The sequence below is a fragment of the Leptosomus discolor genome, chromosome 7 (assembly GCF_034619465.1).
Source record: "Leptosomus discolor isolate bLepDis1 chromosome 7, bLepDis1.hap2, whole genome shotgun sequence".
NCBI lineage: Eukaryota > Metazoa > Chordata > Aves > Leptosomiformes > Leptosomidae > Leptosomus > Leptosomus discolor.
Genome location: NC_141397.1, coordinates 4,296,832 through 4,319,174, shown reverse-complemented (window position 1 = coordinate 4,319,174; position 22,343 = coordinate 4,296,832). Strand labels below are relative to the sequence as shown.

The 22,343-nt window shown below is 43.8% G+C and overlaps 1 protein-coding gene across 1 annotated transcript in view; it reads right to left on the bottom strand.

Annotated features, from left to right (window-relative positions):
• SCIN (scinderin) overlaps positions 1 to 22,343 on the bottom strand; it is a 46,481-nt gene that overhangs the window by 14,470 nt on the left and 9,668 nt on the right. Inside the window, exon 4 of the mRNA XM_086467603.1 lies at positions 13,547 to 13,696. Within this exon, the coding sequence (XP_086323729.1) occupies positions 13,547 to 13,696 (150 nt within the window). The remainder of the gene's footprint in view (positions 1 to 13,546; positions 13,697 to 22,343) is intronic.

Below are 22,343 nucleotides of genomic sequence, written 5' to 3'. Positions count from 1 at the left end.
CTTAAAATGTCTGACAATACTAAAATTAAAGCAAGTTATCTTTGAAAATATTTCAACTGACAATATAAAAATAGCAGATTACGGGTTCAAAAATCTCCAAAGTCGCAGATCCTTAATCTCATTTTAAGAACGAAAAATTAGCTAAGGTCTGGAAAAAAACAGTTTCTGGGGTGAGAAAAACATTTTCTTGCTCTACCATCAGAATGTCAGTTTTAACACTGTGGTAGTTTTACAGCAGAGTGCTTTCACACCATGGGTAGTCCGATAACAACTGTCACTACAAGAAAACCACGGAGGTTCACCAAGAATATGTTATGGTCAGCTAGTCATTATTAAATCCTAGTTACTCGTTCTTAATGGTCTTTCCTTATTGACTCATAGATGACCAGGTCTAAATGTTACATACAGAATTTTAGGGATTTCTATGAATTTATGTCCCAGAGTGAAGGCAGTAGTGATTGATACATCTGAGTGACGAAATATTAACACCAAGTACAAGGGCAGTGCCTTCCTATTGACACAGTGTATTTGCATATAACATGGAGTCACGGGTGAAAACACGGTAAATATTTGATAACAGGGAAGCCTGACAAAGCATACAGCTGCGATTTGGAAAAAACCACAATATATCCTAAATATTTCATATAAATCTGCCATCTGGGGAGTTTCCTGACCTGGTAAAGCCAGTAAAATGCTTGGCCCTTGGTAAGTGTGATCGCTCCAGTTTAATCTCAAATATTTTACTTGTTGAAGAAGAAAAAGTAATGTCCTGATGTTTACGGAAGGAGTTACCGATCGCTTTTCAGCAGCTAGCAGGCAGCGTTTCCTCAGTTTACACGACGTGACTGCAGATTTACTGATGTAAAGGCCAAGCAGGGCTATATTTTCACATTTCCGGCAAAAATTACCCAAAAAAATACACACAAATTGTAGTTCCTGACACAGTTAAAGCCAGCGTTTTCCCTCGCTGTGCATATAGAAGACCTGTGGCACCACAATTATTTTGCAGCTCTGTTGCAAGTCATGTAAAGGGCTATAAAATAAACTGCTCTTAAAATTTTCTGCTTGCTCAGGGATCTTTGAAAACTATGTAAGTGCCACTCTGAATATTTTAAAATGAGGCTAAATAGTTCCTGATGGTGTTTGTGAAAGCATCTTGACAGAAGCAGCCTCTATTCACAGCACAGTCTAGGTGCTGCGCTCTGTAGCAAGTAAACTAAGCAGCCTCTATAATTTAAAAATTGGGCTTTAAAATTAGTCCCAGCTCAGTTCAGATCGCTGGCCTGACCTGTTGGTGTCTTAAAACTGCATTTAGAAATGTTTGTCTGAACTAGACAGGGAATTATTGTCAGACTCCCTAAGTCTTATCTGAGGAAATCTCAGTTCATCGGCGCTGGCACAGCGAGGGGGGTCAAAACCCGCCTCGTGCAGGTGCAGTTTCAGGTGTGAGGAGCTGCCCTGGAAAGGGTGGAGACGTTCTGGTTTTGGGGAAATCCCTCCCCAATCCACTAAACAGCAGCTTGCACCGTAGCTTCTCCGGCCCAAGCTAGCTCTGTGCTTCAGCATCAGCGAGGAGAAAAGGACCATTACTCATTTTTCTAATTCTTCTGCGGTTTCTCAGAGGAGCCCAGAAATAAATGGAGAAGGGCCCTGAGGGTGCCCCCTTCTGCTGCATTTGAAGTCACAGTTGCTTGTAGATCCTGGCGTTTCGGTGACCCTTGTTAAGAAGGGACAAGGCGTGCTTCTCCCCCACCAGGTAAGAAAAGCCAGGACTCGAGCTCAGTCTCTAACGGGTATACGTACCTCTGTGTGTTGGTATCAAAACCAAAAGATGACACAAGGCCAAAATGACTTAAGGCAAGTGAAGGCACCGTCCATGGTGTGAAGCAATGCAGGGTGCACTGTGTATACTCTACTCAGTATGAAATACATAGAGTCACTACACTTTGGTATGGCTAGGAACAACTTATATCATTCCCAGCATGCATAAATTTCAGCCAGACAGTTTGTCTTATACGCCGGAGGATGAGACCAATTACAGAAGGAAAAATTCCATGCTTAAACAGAAAGCCATTGATGCTGAAAAAAATCTTCTGTCCCGAAGTCACTTCTTCCCAGAGAAAACTGTCTTTCCTCTTTCTAAGGCAAAGTCCCGTGCTACGGCTGAGTCCCCACGTACGCCGGGATGTTATGGGAACTGATAATTTCATCGATAAGATTACAAAGTGTGCATTGAACCACAGCGTTGTATCATTACATTAAACCTTCGTGTTGATGCTCTTTGGTTAGTGTGAGAATATCGTAGTGGAAACCAGCAGAACATCAGCTCCCCTACAAAACCAGCCCAAGTTCACTCTTATCTTGTGGTGAATGCAGCGTAGCTTATCCTGCCTGCAAAACCGAAACCCCCTTTCATTTTCGCACGTGCACGAGCTCTTCTCTATAAATATCTGAACCCCCTTAGAGAAGTGCAAAATACAGAGCCAAAGCTTTTACTGACAAGTGAAATTCCACACCGCTGCCCTTAAAAAGAACAGAAGAAATCCCAGCCAAAAGGTTTCTCATCTGTAGGAAAGCGACAAGGTAAGTCATTTAAAATAAACCCATCAAAGGAAGACATTTAGCAAACATTGTCTTCATAACTGGAGAAGCCAGCTCTGCCTCATAAACCAGCTGATATTGACTCAATGGGAGCGAGAAGTTTAAGGAGTTCAGTGAGGCTGAAAATCCAACTAGGAAAACAATGCTTGAAGAACGTCAGGTGAAGGTTAATTAAGAGAGAAAACCAGTTTCATACAGTTTAACTTGTGTACACTAGCACTGTGTTTGTGTTTCTTCTTACTATACACAGTTTGGGTTAGGTTTCTGGCTCTGAAACTGAACTAGTTGTTGTGGCTGTGACCCCACGTGTCAGATCTCAAAACCCCCTCAAATTCCCCTCTTCACATGCTAAGAGCAACGGAAAGAAAAGCAAGAGATTGACATAGCTTAAAGCTGGCTTGGGGGCCTTACATTTTATTACTTAATACTTTTGGAAGACAATCAGGATTAGTAGCTCATCATTTACTTTCTTGCACGCTCTGACATAAGCAAGTATATCCTGCTCCCCCAAGCTGAAGGTACACGTGTAGGCTGTGACAGAGAGTAAATCCTCTGTGCAGGACAATAGGTCTGAGTTACAGGCACAGCATGAACTCACTGGCAGATAAAGGCTTAGATTTTTATTAACCTTCAAAGCAGAGAAGAGTATTACAAGGAATGTCTCTCTGAAACAAATACTGCCTCAAATACCTACTCCAGCAGCCTGTAAAAGGAAAAAAAAAAAAAATCAGCAGAAGGAGGAAAGGATGAACAGGCCAGTAACCACCTGGCTGACCCTGGGTACCAGCGCTGACAGACACCCTGAGGCTCTTCGGGCAAAGGTGGCTTTAGGGCTTCGCTCCTTCAATCTCTGGCTGCAGTTTCATTTCTAACCATTTGGGCTGACTGGTTCTCCTGCCAGAACACAGCCACTGCAGAGGATATTCTGGTCCAGACAAAAAAGAAGAGCTGAATATGCTGTTTCACTGGTTATTGTAACTTGGAGCTCTTCCCAGCCATCTGAGCGAACAGTCCTAGTCTTACAAACAATTGCACTCCCATCAGGGAAAAAAAAAAAAAACCACCTTTCACTGAACTGCTCCTTGGGAGCTAGCAGGATTCCTGCCTGAAGTTGCCTCTCACTAGCAATTCCAGCAACAGCAGATGTCATCACATGCTCACCCTGAGCAGAAGACCTCCCTCCTGCCTGAACAGAGACTGAAAATAAGATGGAAACAGCCATAATGGACTGAGAAGCAGACACGAGGATGTTTTATGCTAACAAGCAGTTCTGGTACATTGTTTTATTATATTTTTTTCTTGGTTTTACCATGGAATTTATCAAAAGGACTTGCTGGTCTAAACCAGATCTGTACGCATTTGGCTTGCTATAAAATAGCAAACCATCAGTTGCTCGTGGCACTTTTGATACCTAAATTGTGGCCTACATTTTCAGCCAGTTTCTGTTGTCTCAGTAATTTCAAGTGCAAATCATGATTTTATTCATAGCTCTGTGCTTAACTTCCTAAAAATAGGGCGTTAGGCTTTGGCAGCTTTTCATACAGTATTTGCAACTTCGCATATCTCTCCGGGATAATTTGAATATAAAGCCTTTACTGGCAGGATAACGATATTCTAACATTAATTTTCCACCCTGTGAAACAGGCCACAGAGAACACGTTCACAACAGAACTATCTAGATCAGTCTCGAGAGTACAAATTCAACGTTTTCCAATAGTTTGCCTCCAAGGTAAACCAAGTTACCTTCTGTCCTGCTGGGACTGCACAGCTGGCAGGATCTGAGCTAGATATTTACGCTGAGATTGGAACGAGCTGAGGAAATCCCCAGCCCATCTTATCTTCAAACATCTGTCTTTTAAGATGCCTCCAAGACGAACAGCGATCCCCCACTAAAGAAACGGGGAGGGTGAATGGCAGTAACTATGCAAACACAGCAGCCTGTGACCATTACTGCTGCTGAACACGGAGAATTAGGCTGTTGAGCCACCAGCCTACCTGCTATGTAATTAAAAATGCAGTAAGTAATCACTCCTACATCTTTTTTACATTTATACTAATGGTTTCTACCTCATTTTTTTAATCTCGGTCCTCCCTCTGACACCAGCAGAAGTATTAGAAATGAGACCCAAATCCTGCAGAGGCTTGCACATGTGCTTGAGGTGCCTGGTTTTATTGGGACATAAAGTTAGGCACGCACCACAGTCTCTGTAGACCACAGTTTGAAAGCCTTGTGGATAAAAAAAACCCAAACCACTTATGTGCTTCATGACAGTGCATGCTTAAGTGTTGGAAAATAACAGAAATAAACCAGTAACTAACGCCAACAGAATATTTATCTGGTAAAATCCATAAAACTCCCAGCTTTTTGTTCCTTAAGTGCCTCCACTTTTGCAGCAGGGCATTTGCAGTGCCACCACGCAGGCTGGACCATATCAATATTGGGGTCAAAAGAGGAATATGGCAAATACTCTGCGGAGTCTGAAGGAGCAGGGAGCGAGCTGGAGGCAGCAGCAGGCGATCAGCAATCACAACCCTGCCAGAAAAACCAGCATTCCCAGGAGACGTGTGGAGGCTGGAGGGAGAAGCAGGCAGCCAAAATACATAGCAGCAGCAGGGTGAGCAGAGGGAGCTGTAGCGAGGTGTTTTCCACGAGATGGGAAGGGGGAAAAAAACTACCCAGAGCACTGAAATATCGTCCCAGTGCACCACTGGCTGTATGCACAAGCTCAGCACTTCCAGTCCCCTACAGCCCAATAGATCAGCTACGCCAGGGGATCCTCTCTGGTACAACACCCAAGCTCTTGCATCCAAGACAGAGCCCAGATTTGGCCCTTCATGTTTAAAAAAGTAAACCAGAGAGTATGTTGATAGATTTTCTCTAACGCCTCCCGATGAAGCTTGAAATAAATTAAGTATTTATTAGGACAGAAAAAGAGAAAGCAAGAATGTTTCTTCCACGTGGTTGCACAGGAGATATATCCTGCTTAGCTCTTTGAAAATCATTTCCCCCTGCTAGTTTAGGTGCCCTCCACTAACTGATTTCTGTTTTTAAACTCCTACACCTCCTCAAAACGTGTTTGAAGGAGACAATATGTTCAGATGCACAGCTCTTCAAAGGTGCACCACTGATCACTCCAATATTTCAGTCTATCTTACACAACTTTATCTACCTCTTATTTTTACAGGCAAAGCCACGTCGTATCGAGGTCATAGGCAGTTATGTAAGCAAAATACCTGCTTTGCAGTAAATACAACAATTATATTTACATATTTCTTCAGCATTACACGCTTGGTGGAGGTGGAAATACTGAACTGATCCCACGGCACATGGAATACTTTCTTCTATACAGCTGTTCTCCACCCGTGCCCAGATGGGAGAGGACTTTTGCTCCAGTGTTACATGGCCTGGATAGAGAACAGCAATCGGTGCAAACGGAGGCTCCTCTGAAAAAATAACATACAGAGTTTTCCTCCCTGAGCCCTTCCTGCATTGCAGAGTGTTCACTTAAAACTCAAAGGCAACCTTGAGCAGAGACCCCTTGAGAGCTGCTCTGCGCGGGGGCTGGGAAGTGGCAGACCTGCAGGAACAAAAAAGGAAAAAAAAGAAAAATCCTTTCAAGGTGCATTTGTCCCAGGGAGATGCGGGATGCCAGGGACAGCACGTCTCTGAGCTTTTTATACGGCAAGGAAACGCTGCCCTTCCAGTTGTTCTCCATGAAATCCTCCCATTGCTAGAAAGTCCATGGAAGTAACTGCCAACAACTCCACGTGGAGATTAACTGCTAACAACTCTTTTCTTTGGCCTTGTCTTCTTAATTATGCTCCTTTAATAACTGAAAATGATAGTGGTTTTTCATCAATAGATTTCTTGATAGTCTAGCCCAGAAAGGAAAAAAGCCATTACAAACTCCATTAGTATTCTAACATGTAATTATAAGATTATAATTGACTAACGTGGTAACCCTGCAAGCACTACAGCTGCTGAAGAAGGAAACGTAACGAAGCTGAGTGGTTTCCTCACCCACAAGAACGCAAACAAGGCACGTTATAATTTAATTGCAAGCACGTCCAAAAATTCATTATGATTTTAGAAATTCACTAAAATACCTAGTATGGAAGCATCTTCCCTGGCACAAGAGATCAGCTTTTCAACCATCTATTACTTGAGCATAAACCATTTTGCTCATGCCATGCAGCACGATCCGCCTGAACATGTTTTGAAGCAAAATTTCTAACGCTGGCACTGAAATTTCTGTTTGGAGACTTAATGCAAAGCCAGACTTTTGGATGTACTTGCCACCTGCAGCTCCTATTCCGTTCTCTGTCATTGTAAGTACGTGGCTTCAGGCAGCCAGGTTTGACAACCGCAGCTTGAAGAACATGATGGGTAACTGATAACGTGGATGAAGAGTCCTCCTCACCAGCCTCTGCTGTTCTTGGGCAAAACCCGTGTGGATTTTCTGCTTGGGCCTGAGGAAAACCCCAGGCCAAATGCTCAGCTGGTGCAAAGCAGCTAAGCTGTACTGAAATCCAGGCCACACGTGTTTTTTCTGAGGACAGTTTGCATAATTGAGTTCTTTAAATGGAAATTTCATCAAGAAAAAGGGCTGTCCCTAAGGAAGGGGATACGCTCAGGAAGGAGAAAGCAAGCAGGACGCCTGGTTTGGACGGCTTGATACCAGCTCCCCGCGGGGCAAGGGGTTTGTACTTTGCACCCACATTCATAGCCCATCATAAATTTTAATTAAACAGTTTAATGATTAAGACATTGCCGCTGCTCAGACTGGGCAGATGTTGCTGCGAAAAGCGCACAAGCACGTGTAGTATTTCCCCCCCTGGACTACTTGGAGTTTGTATCGTAGGAACTCTCCCTGCTCAAAAGGGCGAGACCCAAACTGTGCTCTTGCAGACACCTGCACAGACCCAAAACCATTCTGGTATTCACCTTCCATTACCTGAGGGGTAAATTTGACCCATAGTTTCAAAGCAGCCTGAGAAGAAAGTTGTCGGTTCATTTGAGCAGCCAGTGTGACTACAGCTAGTAGCTATAGCTAGTAGTTCTGCTATTTTCCGCCCTTCAGCTTTCTTAAGTCTTTGCCTTCTCATGAAAACGTAGTTAACTTCTCTGTGTGTGTCTGACTGCGTAGCTGAGTCTTTGCATTGGGGCCTGGTACCACATCCATCTCTCAATGCATTCATTTTCCTTTCTACGTGACTGTTCAATACCGCCTCTGCCCTGGGACTGACATTCATTTCTACTATTTATTTCACAAAATTCCATGGAAGCTTGTCAGTTTTTTTCCAACTGTCTCAGTTTAGATAATAGGAGAGATTACTTTGGCTTACATATTCCCAAATCCATGGATAATTTGGCCTAATCTGCCTTCATTAAGGTATTTTTCCTTGCTAGGGAACAGATCAGGCTGGACCATAAGAGTTACACGTGATTCATTGCTTATGAACTCGTTGCATTTGAGTAGATCCGTGTTACAAGCTACATGGTTAAACAATTGTTTAATCCCTAACAAATGCCTGGAGTTTGTATCCTGCAAAAGGAGATATTCTTCCTCCTCTTGCATCACCCTCACTCCCACTGTCCCTCACACCTCTGTATACAAACCAACCCAACCTCTCCTGAGCACGACTGGACCTCGTAGTACAACCGAAAGCAAAGCAATGAGCAGAAATGCCAATGTTAGAGAGCAGCAACGGCTGGTTTTGCTCTTTCAGAGTTGTGAAGGCAGATCCTCCTCCAGCTGGCTCCGGGGAAGGAGCAGGGACCCAACTGGCGGGGCACGCACTGCTCTTGGAGCCCTATGATCCCCGTGACCGCGCCGGAGACTGCAGGAACCTGCTGAGCTCCTTCCAAGGAGCTCTGTAACTTGCATTTGTGATGGGATTTTCTGTGCTCTTGAGATTTTTATCCACGTGACTGAGTTTGTGCTACCAGTCCCCTTCCAGTTACAGAGGGGGGAAGGTGTGACTGGCTGCAAGATGACCAAACCATTCCCACACCTCCGTGCGTAGTGTTTGTTCACACCGTAAGCAAAAACAATCGTCACCGAACACAATGGTGTTCAGGAACTCTCAGGACTGAGCATTGCTTCGGACCTTCAGAGAAAAAGGAGAGAGGAGAAAGGCTGCGTTACCAGTGAGGAGGAAGAGGTTCCCTCTGTTGCTCAGTATTTAAACTAGCTGAATATTTACACAAGTATTTCATGAGAAGTGAATTTGCCCTCACCGGTTGTAAGGCCACTAGAACTCTAACAAAACCAGGCACACGACAGCAGCAAATGCTGAGTAAACACAAGCCGTGGTGTTTTTGGTTTAAGGGCAGAAGACGTGTACTGACACGATCCTTCCTTTCCTTGTGGTTTCAGACCTCAGCAGTCACGTTTCTCAGGTTTCATTATTTCAGCCGTGAACATCAACCACCTTTACAAAAGTGAAACAAAAGCCTCAGCAGTAAAGGCTGCAGCAATCACACGCTGCCACGAGCCGCAGCTTTAAGGGAATAACTTGTAGGGGAACGATGAAGCAGGTCTAAGAATCAGACAGTTTTGACTACAGGGAAAACGACCATCCTGAAAAGTGTTAGCTGAACACTTCATGATTAAGTCGAAGGGACAGATGCAGGCTCAATAGTTTTAATAGTTAAAACTCCGTCTGTCCTACTTCTCCATTGGCTCTTCTGTGTCACAGACTGTCACAGCTGCCCGAGGTACTTAAAATGCACCACAGGGAGATGAGTCTATGTAGTCAGAGCAGCACTGTCAATCCAAAAAATCTTTAAGGTGTCTAATATTTCAAATGGCACAAATACAGCAAAACAAACATACTAAGACGCTCTCTTCCTCCCCTACTTCATCTCTAGAGGCACCACACCAGATCAAGGTGTTGGTGTGCTACGCATGGAGGACTGGATGCTTTGCATCTTTCCCTTGGGTGACTCAGAACCGAATCTCTGTGTTTCCTGCAACAGCTTCAGCTTGCTGACCAACTAGAAAACTTTGTGAATACGGGCATTTCCAATTCCTTGTTTCTCCAGTCTGCCATTACTCTGAAAACAGCAGCACCGCTTACATACACGTTCGCTAGCCGAACAGCGGACAACAGCTTCACCGCAGAAAGGAAACAGGGTACCTCAGTCGCTCGCTCACCCCACTCACCGGTTCCCACAACGCTAAATAATGAGATTATGGGAACTGATTTTTAACATTTAACATCCCAGCTTTGTCCTCTCTTCAGAATTAGAGCAGAGATTGCAACTGCAGTTAGAAAATCGCCCCTCCTGAGCACGGCTGCCTGTTACTGTGGCTGCACGCTCAGACCTCAGTGATCTCGGTGAACTCGGGCATACAAACGTGGTGTGGCCAGATCTTGGCTTGCCGCTGCGCAGCACCCAGAAGGACAACGACCAGCGTCACTGCAGCCAGCCCCAGAGGGTTTCTGACAGGGTTAGGCACCGACCCTCGAAGGTTTCGGTCCTAGGTTAGCTATGAAACCCTGTATTTAGTGTTCCTTTTGGTTAAAGGAAAAAAAAAGCAGCATTGTTAGCTCCAACCCTAACGTGGTCACTCTAGAGCGACCAAACTGACCCAAGCATTGCTGAGACCTATTTTTGGATTTGGCTCATGCAGATGGAAAACTTCCTGTAACACAATTTGAACATTCAGGCCTAAGATTCAGCAGAATGAGTAACTCTATTCAGCTGCAAATTTACCTGTGAAAATCAGAGCAGAGGTGGCATCTGGTGGATTTTACTACGGGCAGGTGCCGCTGCAGAGACCAGTCACAGTCACTGAGCAGGAACAGCAGCGATTTGCCCAAGGTGGTCAGTTTATTTTTTAAATTTCCAAGGCAGCAACGCTATACAGCACTGCTTCTTTAAACCTGCCAGTCAGTACCTCACCTAAAGAGCAAACATAGGTGAAACCAGGTAGATTAAATACTTTTGATGTGCTTGTGCAGAAAGTTTCTGTCTCGTCTTTGCAGTCAGAGAGTTCTAGTGATTCCTACAGTGTCTTAAGAGATGACGTGTGCACCCACTGCAGGTCTGAGCTTTGCAGACACGCTGGGTTTACTGAGTGTGAGTCCAGGATGGTCACTCTGTGCCCCCAAGTGGCCCCTGGTCACTACAGCAGATGAAAAAAAGGGCTTGCTGCTGTCAAAACGACTCCCGTACCCGGCTGCCAGCCACTCTCCCAGGGCAGGCGAGATATATCCTACTGGCTTGCCACAGCAATTCACCCAGCTCCACAGCATGCTCCAGACAGCACTCTCCCGTGGGTAAATTGTTCGAGCAGTGCCAGCCTGTTCCCAGTTCTGGCTAAAAACAGTAGTTGGGAGCAAGCAGCCGCCCTTGTCCGACGAGTTCACCTCACCCGCAGCTCCCAACAGGGAAGCACCGGCCCGGCCCGGCCCCTGCTGCCTCTGCTGATCCCGGAGGAGGACAGAAGTCTGGCAGGGTGTGTTGAACCAGCCTCTGTTTCGCCTCCGTGGTGGAGGGCAGGCACAGCAGTCTGGCTTTCCTGTGGGGAGTCACGACTCCGTGCTTAGGGAGCAGGGATAAGATCACGATGGCTCTTCACGTTGGTACCTGTGGTGGGAACGTCAGCTCCTGCCTGGTGAACCCTTCTCTAGCAGCGCTGCATGAGCAAGTTCAGCCACTGATACAGAAGCAGATTTCTAGCTCACAGGAAGGGGGAATCATTCCTGACGTTTATCAGAGGAGATAATTTTAGGAAATCTCATTCTGATTTCAGTGGCATACTAGATGACAAAATGAATACTTCAAGTACATAATCCTTTTCCCTAGAAAATAAATCAACCTTTCTCTAAGAAAGCTGGACAGGGCAAGAATCTGTCCTTACTGCTGTGGAGGGAAGAAACAAGCACGTTGCTGGTTTCAGAGCAGTCAGCCCGGGAAAGTGCTACAGCTCGTTAGAGACAATTTTGTGGGAGCAAGGAGAAATCAAAATGAAGAGCACCATCAAACCGGGGTTTGTATGTTTGTGAGGTTAACTACCCTCCTGGCTTATTAGCAGCACATTTCAGAGCTTGGGCTGGCACAGCCACAGCCGAGCTGCAAACCCCGTGACGTGAGCAGCACTTCCCGAAGCAAGGCACGGTGCAGGCTGGAAGGAAAGCCCTGGCTGCCAACAAACTCACTCGGATCAGGCTCATTACAGGGGTGGCGATAAAAGCCATGAACCTACTTGCATTAACCACCCCCTTTTTCTTCCCTCTATATTCGCAATCCAAAAGGAAAAGCAGAAACTTCTTCATCGGCTGCCGAGCCAGTGAAGGAAAGATTTATTCCCTGACACAACAACAATGCACTTGCAGGATCAAAACGCATTTTTCCGGCTCTGAATCGTGTCTGAAGGTTGCTACAAAAGAGCAGTTGCACACAGCAGAGAAAGCCTGGCAAACAGACCCAGGGGCGAGGCCAGCACGTCCCTGCCGCTCACAGCCCGTCACGGGGAGGAGGCAGCCGGCTCCTGACGGCCACCCCCGCGTCCTCGCTGCGGTGCCACCGGGCTCTGACTTTGCATCCATAGCCAGGTAAGAGGTGCAAAGTGCAGCTGTTCTGTTCAAGGCTCCCAGCTCACACGTGAGCTTATCAGCAACCCCGTGCCGAGCCTCGAGCGGGAACCCCGGGATGGGCTGGGATGGGATGGGCAGGAGGTGGCTGCTGCCAGCGGGTTCCCATGGTGCCACCCGGGCGTGGCCTGCGGCAGGCTCCAACCTAACGCCGTGATTCAAGTGAGGAGCAGGAGGTTGGGCTCTAACGGTCATCCTGTGCTCTTTTCATACAAGTTACAGGTACAGAGCTGCCGTGAGAAGCCTGTACAAGGAAGTAAAAAGCCAAATAGCGGATTGTTTTGGCTTTTTTTTTTTCCCCTTCAAAAATCCCCAGTGCCCTACGTGCCACCTCCGTGCTCACACCCACAGGCAAAAGGTCTTTGCAGGCAGATGGACAGGTCACCCAGAGGCGCCACCGCAGCTAGCGTGGCCGAGGGCTGGTGGCTCAGCACCTGGCACGTTTTGCTGCTCAGGCAGTAACTTGTTCTACTCCATGTGACAAAAGCACCGTCTGAAATAATGGCACAACCTGCATGCCCCATTAGCGTTGCCTCCTAACGTCAATCTGAAGTACAAGCTAACATTCTAATTGTACATTTTCAATTTTATCGAAGCAATGCTTCATAACCCTGCTTCCTTCTTCCTTCTTTTTAGAGAACGAACAGAAAAAGCTTAATTTAGCACACAAATGCCAAGTGACAATGCTATTATTAGTACGTGGCCCTCAACAACTCAGTGCTCAATAATTTTTTCAAGATCTGAAAACTCCATAAATTGGGAATTTAATTTTTTTTTTTTGCACTCTACTTTGACCTGCACAGTTCTGAAATCTGAATTCTGCTTTTTGAATAAACGGTTAAACTTTCTACACATCGAGGAAGGGGCTCACTAGGGTTGCTAGAAGGTAGGTGCATGAGTTGGTAGTAGAAGCGGTGATGCAAAGCAGCGTGCTTGGCCCCACGCACCTCCATGCAATTTTTTACATTTATTGACATCCTAGACGTGGTAATTTTATGTACTTTTGTTTGGTGCTTTCCCACCTTGATGCTGCTTTTTCCTCATACAAAGCAGCAGATAGCGTGGTTCAGGTATGAGCTCTGCTGGCAATTCACTCACCCTACGGCTAATTCAAAAAAGCAAACAGTTCTTGAAAAAGTGTTCTCAGATAATTAATTATCCCAGACTCTATTGCCCAATAAACTTAACACTGTTTGGACAAGGAGGGAAAAGAAGTATTAACTGGCCTACCATAACATCTTGGCTTCCTGGAGTCCTTGAACATACAGTTTGAGCCCAAACCTATTTAGTTCTGGAGATATAAAGACGTTTTATTCACAGCTATGTCAGATTACAGTACCTCTATCAGCTGGTCTGGTTCACTCCCTTCTTCCACAGTAATTAATTTCGACCTTCCATTTCGTTCGTTGTCCCGAATGCCAACAGCAACTTGAGTAGCCTTCAGCCGCTCGTACTTGTTGCATGATGAGCCACACCACTGATAGATTTCCTAAAATAATTAAAAGCACACACATTTCAGCGATAATATTCAACACTGAGCAAAATTATGAAATTAATATTTTTATTAATAGTTATCTTACTGGATCTAAACCACCAGGACATCACTGAAGCTTCATCTTTCAGAAATACTTCCTAGAAGAGATCTGCTAAGTCACCTAGTTGTTTGTAATATGCAAGACATTTACATAATGTAATTTAGCACCTCCATATTAGGCGACCACTTGATCTCAGAATAGTCAAGAGTTTTGGTCTGACTGAGTTTTATCGCAAATACAGATATATCTTCGGCTGTCTAAAGAACCCAAATCTCCTAAATTTGCAACCGCAAATTGTTTTTTATTTTAAATCTAGCAGTTCCTCTCCTATGCTGTTTCAGCAGTGCTGGTTCTCATCTGTGGCAAGAAACAAAGCAATTTCAAAATCTCAAGGAAAACCTTGGTTGTATGTGCTACTCAAAAGTAAAGTTAGATCTTTCAATCCAGTTTTTATTTTTGGTGACTCTTTGCTGCAGAATGACATTTGTTGCACACTCTGCTGCATCAAACCACATCAAACAGATGACACAAGCGTTTTCAATAGCCTCCTTCACTGGAAGGTTTTTCCTCAGTGTGCAGCTGATCCAATGCTCATAAAATTTTATTAACCTCAGACTAATGCAAACCCTTCCAACTGCTGTTATCACAAATGTCTTTATAAATGACTTCTAAAGACCAGGAATACACAGTTTTTCTGGCCAGTTAAATCAACAAGCTCCTCCCCAGCAGAAGACAGACATATACCCAGTCCCCTTCTTGCTTCAGGAACCAGTTAAAATGAAAAGACCCATCTGTAAAAGCCACCTCTGTTCAGGAAACGCAGCAGCTAGGAGTAGGCTGCTGACAGAGGGGCGATCCATGGTTGCCACCCCTACAAGGAGCTCCTCAGACACCAGCAGCAGCAGTTCTTCACACTGCTGAAGCAGCGCTCTGGTAGCAATAGCCCCCTCCTAGCCATCATCTCACGGGCCTTCAAGGCCTTCTCGTCATCTGGCTGAGCACACAGTGAACGGGTGTGCGCTGCACACGATGGGGAAAGCACAATTTGGCCAGAAGGGCGCATGTTCCCAAGGCACCTCTCAGGAAGGAGTGCCACCAGAACCAGCCTGAGACAGGTCACCTAACCCAGTCACACCACAGACCAAGGATCCCCAGCTTTGGCAAGTCCCATGATTCATCCTGAATGCAAAGCACTTCAGAGTAAAAAAATTTAGATCTCAATCATGATGAGAATCACTGAGAAGAGGCAGAGCATAAGCTGCAGAGCTGCTAGAGGCTGAGCTGGAAGGAGCTAGTCAAAGGAAGTTAATCAGCTTGGCTAGTTGCTTTTTCCCTCCTTCTGGAAGAAAGTCATCCAATTCTTCTTCACAGGAGTCTCTCAGGTAGTACAGCAATAAAGGGGCACAGTCATTTTCAGCTTTAAAAAAAAAGGTTGAACTGGTTTGTGTTCATCTACAAAGCAACTAATGAGGATTTAATCACAGACTTCACCTAATTTATTGGGGTCTTAGTTTTACGATGTATATACAACAGCATAAAACAGATTTTGGATGAAAACCTGTTTCATTCAAACACAAAAAGCACTTTTTAAGCTGTTTCTGCTGACCACTATTATTATTTAATAGTACTTGAAATGGTGGGTTGAGAGAAGTGAGAGATGAAGTACAGCTTCTCAGTACTAGCAGATGCAAACCGTTAGAAGACCACTAACATTGATGCTGTCTGCAGGCAAAATGGCTCTAGTAATTTCTTATATTTACTTTTTATCAGATTGGACACAAAAATAACCCCAAACGGAGTGATCTCGCAGCCAAGTTCCCTTCCCTTCAGAAGCATCCTTCAAAGGTGATGTTTTAAGCTTACGTCAGGGTTACACAGATTCCCAGAACAGGATCCCTTTCAACTTGCAAATGTTATGCAGGGAAAGCTGTGAGGTTTTCAGCTTGCCTTTACCAACTTGACTGTAGGCTTAAGGAAATGAAAAAAAAAATAAAAAGGAAATCTGCTTCCAAGTTCTGGTTTAAATACTGTCATCTTACTAAGTGTCCACAGTCTGGAGACGTACTTGGCTTCAGGTCTGAACCTTATCTTAAATCTGACTTTTGACATTTCCACAGGAAAAGAAAACATGCGTGCATCCTCAGGGAAACAGAGCTTTCTAAAGAACTAATGAAAGATTGCCTTGAGTGTGTAGGAAGTCAAAAAGTTTCAGCTTGAGGAGATTTTTTAAAATCTAGTTATTATAGCCATGCACTGCTTCAGCCATCTTCTCCCCAATTTTGGGCGACTTCCCAAAAACACAGACTCCTTTGGTTGCTGAGAGTTTCAACACTCAAACATCCTCATTCTCATCTTGGCCTACCTCCTACTAATTGAGCTTATCTGAAATGGGAAAAAACAGGACTCACTAGAGATATAGCAGCAATAAATAGGAATTCTTTATTTCCCACCACCTATAGAAGCAATAAGGAAGGGGAAGAAGAGAGAGAATTAGCTGAAGAGGTTAGGCAGCTGTTGCCTTATCTGTGTGCACGCTACAAGTCATGGAGATGACTCATTTGGAAAGGTTAAAAGTTCATTTCCAGCAGTATGTCTCAGCCTTCCTCTGGTAACTGGCCAGGCAACCTCAAACAAGTATTCTCATCTATAAAATTAATAGCATTTACTGTATTGGCCACAAAGGATATTGTGAGACTTAAACTGTCCCTGCAAATTACGAAGACCTTTACTTCTCAGACAAAAAATTCACATTTTCTTTTTTTAGCATCTCCTCGAGGTCCCACTGCCCAGTGCACCCTGGCCACCCCGCATTCACAGCTATTCTCCCAGTTTGCCTTCAGTCAGCAAGTGACTACACTGAGCTCTTCCAACCAGCCTGAGGAAGGAGAAAGACCTTTCAAAAATCTACAGTAAGGAATCTCAGTTTTTTTGACGTGCAGACTTCGTTATTTTCCTTATTTTCCACATTCCTAAACTACAGAAACATTCCAACAATGCAGCTTAAATACTTTTGTCCTAAACTAAAATAAATACGAAATTTTATTAGCTGTAACCTTGAGAAACCTTGTGCGGTGAGGTTTTCTCTTGCCACTTAAAAAACCAAACCTTGAATCAACAAGCAGTGTCTAAAAAACATCCCTGATCTGGAGTTCACATGGATAAGCCATATCATTCCTATAAGTTCCACCTTCCCTGGTTATTTTAAAAAAATAGTGATTTTTAAAAGCTGGAGAAACAAGGATCTGGCTCTTTTCAGCCCTAAAGAAAAAAGACAGTATTCTTTATTAAAACCCTGAAAGCTAAACTCACATGCTGTATAATCTAATAGAAGGAAGTAAGCAGCCACAAGTCATGAAAGTTTCCCAAAGTATGTAATATTTTACTGTATTTACTATGAGCACTAAAATACCTTAAGGATTCAGAGCTACAAGCTTTCAGGAGCTTAAATTTAGTTAATTTTCTCTTCTGAAGTAAAATCATCTTCTCTGTTTTTAGATATGTCTGATTTTGAGGCCTCACAGTAGAAGTTCCCCTGGATTCTTACAAGTTTGTCTTCCTGATACAACTTACCCATTTCAGTCTCTAGGCAGATTGGGTTTTTAACAATTTAAAGCCAGAAAGAGAGATTTTTAGCAGTTAAAACCACTTCTTGACAAGGCTAATATTCAGATCTGGGTTTACCTGAAATACAGTCAGCTAGTTACCTAACTATGTCCAACAGACCACTGAGCTTTTGGCTTCTATTTTATTATTCATGTATTTATTTTTAGAGATAGATATATATAAAGTGCTCAACTAGCGCCATAATACAGTATTTAGCTTGAGCTCAAGCAGTGCTTTCACAATTTCTTAGCTGCACTACACCTTCACTATTTTTAGGCTTGTTTTGCTACCCTTGTTTTTGATTTGGTGGGCTGACAAAAATGTTTCCATTCAGATGAAAACAGACTTCAACTGTTCACTTCCCTAAAAAAAAAAAAAAGGGAACTTCATTCATCAGTAATTCCTGTGCCAAGCCCCGTTTATTTTCAGAAGTTTGTACTAGCAGGATTTTTTTTTTTTTTAAATCTCTTTAACAGAGCTTGAGAGAGATGCTATGGAAGGGAGCTACTCTGCCCCCTGACAGGAATGGTTGTGGGTATCGATACACTTGTCAGATCACAGTGAGCAACCTGGCCTAGTGGAAGGTGTCCCTGCCCCTGGCAGGGCGGTTGAAAACAGATGATCTTTAAGGTCCCTTCCAACCCAAACCAGTCTACAATTCTAATTAGCAGCTGAGGGTGAGAAAATGTTACCATGAATAATCACAATGACCACCCTAGAGCTCCTGAGGGAGGTCAGGAAAGCAAACGGGGTCTGTGCCATGCGCCTGCGGTCATAGCAAGGTCTCTTCTTGTCTGCATATTTTGGGGACACAGTTTGGTCTTCTAGTTAGAGCAGCTTTTATTCCTGACAGCTTCTGGCCTGCTGAGTGACCTTGAGCAAGTCACATGAGATTGCTAGAGCACATGAAAAGTGACCCAACATTTAATTTCTACAGAAATGGGTGGTGGGATGATTATGCGTGGCTCGTGTGTAACTCTTGGCACTTTTCCCTGTGTGGAGGGGGACTGTGAAAGTACACCTCCTGCCTTCCCGCTCCAGCCTCAAGTGGCTTGTAGGGCAAGAGAAGGAAAAGCAAACAAAAACATTCCTTATTTCAGAAGGGACATAAAAACAAAGTTCCCCTTCTAACACATAGCCACCTCTGTATTCAACTGGCAGCCTGCTCAGTTTGGAGACAAAAATATACTCCGCATCCTGGTGTCTTTTCTATGAATCTGAGCCAGGGTAATGAAAGCAAAAGCCAAGAAGCTTTAATCTGTGAAGAACTCACAGTTGTGCTCTACTTACAAACATGTCCTGGACTTACAAGTGTTTTAAACCTCTGTCTTTGTTGGAATACCTAGTAATTCCCAGGCCCATACTGTGATTTGCATTCTCTTACAGGAGGAGATATTAAAAAGCGTAAATTAAGTAAGTTTCAAAACTAATGTGAAGCAATTTTGTTGCAAAACATAAGTTTTGGAAGAAAATATCAGCAAAATGTTTGCCTCATCTTAAAATATTAAAATAAAAATTTAAGCTTTCATTAAGGAGAGACTTTAGGCCAAGTATCACAAGCTGGTGTGCTTCCATTCTTTGTTGGCAGGCCCTGAGGCACCCTAAACCTGTCCACCAGAACATGCTCCCAGAATGTAATTGCACCTTAATTACAAAAAAAAAATTACCACTCTCAGTTGAGAGTCAGCTAAAGGTCTAGTGCAGATCCTGTCGTGTCGACATGGTGTAACTTACACTGACTTACTGTACGTCAGTCAGGGTGTTGTATTCTGTTCCTCTAAACCACACTAGGGACAGAGGCACAGCTATGAAGAACAGGGGCTTAGTGCAAAAAAAAAAAAAAGGCCTTCAGCTAAATCTGCCCAGTCATGTGAAACACCTTACTACGTTCTCTTTAACCCACAACTCGTACAGAAGGGCTAAAAGCAAGAAAAGGTTTGTAAAGTTATTACTGCCTTAACTCCTGTCTTCTCTCAGGCTTAGCTGCTTCTGTTTATTAGAAGCAGATTAGAGCCTGGGCAAATAACCACCTCACAGCAAGCCACCGTGGTGGTTTCACAGCAGGCAGCAGAAGAAAGGCTGACGAGGCTTGTCAAAAAGGCGGGTCAGGAGGAGAGGAGCTGTGACACAGGAGCGCCCAAGGGAGCCTGGACTCTGAATGCTCACGTGTGAGTGAACCCAAGATACCATTTCTTGAGGGAAGTAGAAGAAAACCCAGCAAAGCTAGAGGCAGATTAAACATGCACGAGTATTGGCACAGCTTTTACAGATATCTTATCATGCTACTATCAAAATAATTGGCATGCACTCAGCTGAGACTCCCTTCTCTTCATGGTCATTAGTAAACAGCTCTTCTGATAAGGCAAGAGTCCATTTTAGTTGAAACTGTTCTTTGTTACAGTCTAGTCTCTTAAATTTAAGAGCTTTAAAGGAAAAAGGCCAATACAGTTTTTACATGAACTGCAAACAACAGAAATGCTTCCAATGCCTTTAGTTCTCAGCAAAGTTATTTGTAAAACAAATGCCCATTACCTTGGTGCTTGCAATTCAAACATCAAGTTTTTGGAAATAAAACAGAGAGCCCTAAAGCAAGAGTGTGGAGCTTTTTTGTTTTTAAAAGTAAAAAAAGTGCTAAATCAAGAAAACAAAGTCCAAATGGTGGGGAAAAAACCCTGAGCAGTAGCACTGAATAGAAGTGATTAGGATACAGCACTTTGTCAGTTCACTAACATTTGGGGTTTTTTTAGGAACTCACATGTATATCAAGAAGAATGTTCAGATTGAACCAGGTTAATATAGGCTTCTGGAGACATTTTTCTCCTTAAATTATTCAATGTTTCTTCCTGTCTTGACTGTTGACTTCTTGATACAGGCAGGGAGAAAAAAAAAGAATCATATATTCATCAAATCTGCCTTTTACATTTGTTCAAACTGTAATACAGCGAACCATTGAAAGTTGTGGAGTTTTGATAAGCCAAAACAAACTGCAAATTCATTCAGCCAGAATGCTGCTGAGCCCACCGAGAGCCTGGCCCTGGTATAATTACAACAGCGGCTTTGTAACCAGTCTTGCGGTCTCTTATTTGATTAAACTGGAACAAATTGTCGGAATACAACCAAGTCAGATGTACCACCGTCAGACACTTACTACATTCATTTTCCCTCTCACACCTGTTTCACTAGTACAGTCTAGGAATAGCTGTTGCTATACCACAGCGCATTAAAGGCTGAGTCCCAGGGGATATTAATTCCAAATAACAGCAGCTCCAGCAGCAAAACATCTGGATTTCCTGCAGCATCAGGAAGAAAACTAACCTGACTGAATCCTTGTGCATACATGTATGTCCTGAACACCCGAAGCTTTAATGTTGCCTCCATTTCAGCCACTTCTCTGCGTACAACTGGAGGCGAGGGGAAGCTTTCCAGGCCATGAAGGAAAACTACATACCCCAAATACTCTAACCAAAGTGAGGGGGGGAAAAAAAAAAGGCTTAATATTTATTTTCCTCCATCTGATGACTTTGGGACTATAACAATTTCCAGAATGCTGGAGTTTATACTACTGGAGCTGTAAAAATAATTGGTTCATGGATTTACAGAAAAATGAGCTGCTTGCTTCCTAAGGTGCACTGTGCCTAGACATAACCGCGCCGTACAGCTGTTACTAAGCCCATAAAGTTAATGAAGAACAAAAGCAGTTTAGTTCTGCAGGCTCTGCTACTTGTTTGGCAACTCCCTGCTCCAGCATGAGTGATAGTTTAACTCTCAGCTGGGGGAAACCAGGGAAGAGGTTAGTTGTAGCGGGAACATGTGAATGAAAAACAGGAAGAAAAGAACACGACTAGTCGGTTGTTAGTGCCAGGGGAAAAAAAGCAACTAGAAAAAAAACTTAACAGTGATGAACCCCAACATGCAGGAGTGCTCTTCCAGCCCTGTTGATATGCAAACAGTGACTTTAAAAAGTGATGAATATGCTAACTGGGAACCGGTTTCTCTAAAGGAAGAACAAAGCCACCTCAAAGAAATAGTGCAGGCAAGGCAGCAGGGAAATTACAGAAGCAAGCAAAACTACAACTGTGCTGAAGGTTACAGTGTGATGCTGAATCATACCTCCATCATAAAACAAGTATCTGTCCTCCTGCTCTTTTACTGTTAAAAAGCAGAACTTAATTTCCTTGATGTAAACGTAATTTCATCTACAGCAAGTTAAGTTTTTATGAAAAGCAGCTGCCACAAAAAAGCCAGCCTTTTCGCCTAATTTTTTTTTTTCTTTCTAGTGTCTTTGTGCAAGACAGCAATCTTTTTCCTTTTAACATACTCATTATGTCAGGAGTTCAAACAGGAGCATACTGACAGACACATGATCACAACAGCCTTATTCAGTCTCATACTTCAGAGTTCTAACACCTTAATTTTCACTTGTGATTTATGGGGCCCTTAAGTACACCCCTTGATTGCTGGATGGCACAACCAGTTGTTTTTAAACACACAGCAGGCTCTTAAGTTTCAAACCAACAATCTCTTGGCAGTTTATAAATCAGTTCATAAGCACCACTATAGGAACAGGAAGGCTGAACAGTTTACCTTTAGCCCTCACTTGAGATATAGTTATCCCCTCCCCATCTTTATTCTTCCTTTGGCAAGAAGGGTAACGTTTCGTTAGCAGAACTTTGGTTGTACTGACAACACTTTCCAGCCTCAAGCAGGCCCAAGTTCAGGAGTGCTTGGTACTCCTCACACATCCTCCCTCCCCCTTATTTTAACAACTGTCTCCTAATTTCTTCCAGGAGGCTGAGCGGTACACAGCCCCCTCCCTGTCCCCTGCAGTCACTTGGCTCGTAGCACTGCTGCTGCCTCCCATCCAGAAGTCAGCCAGCCAGAGAGAATCAAGCCTTATATTTTACAAAGCTCTATCAGAACAAATGCATAGAGAAAGTTTTTGCTGGTCACTAAAGATACTTTAGACAGCCTTCACATAGCAGAGCTTCCCAAACTGAG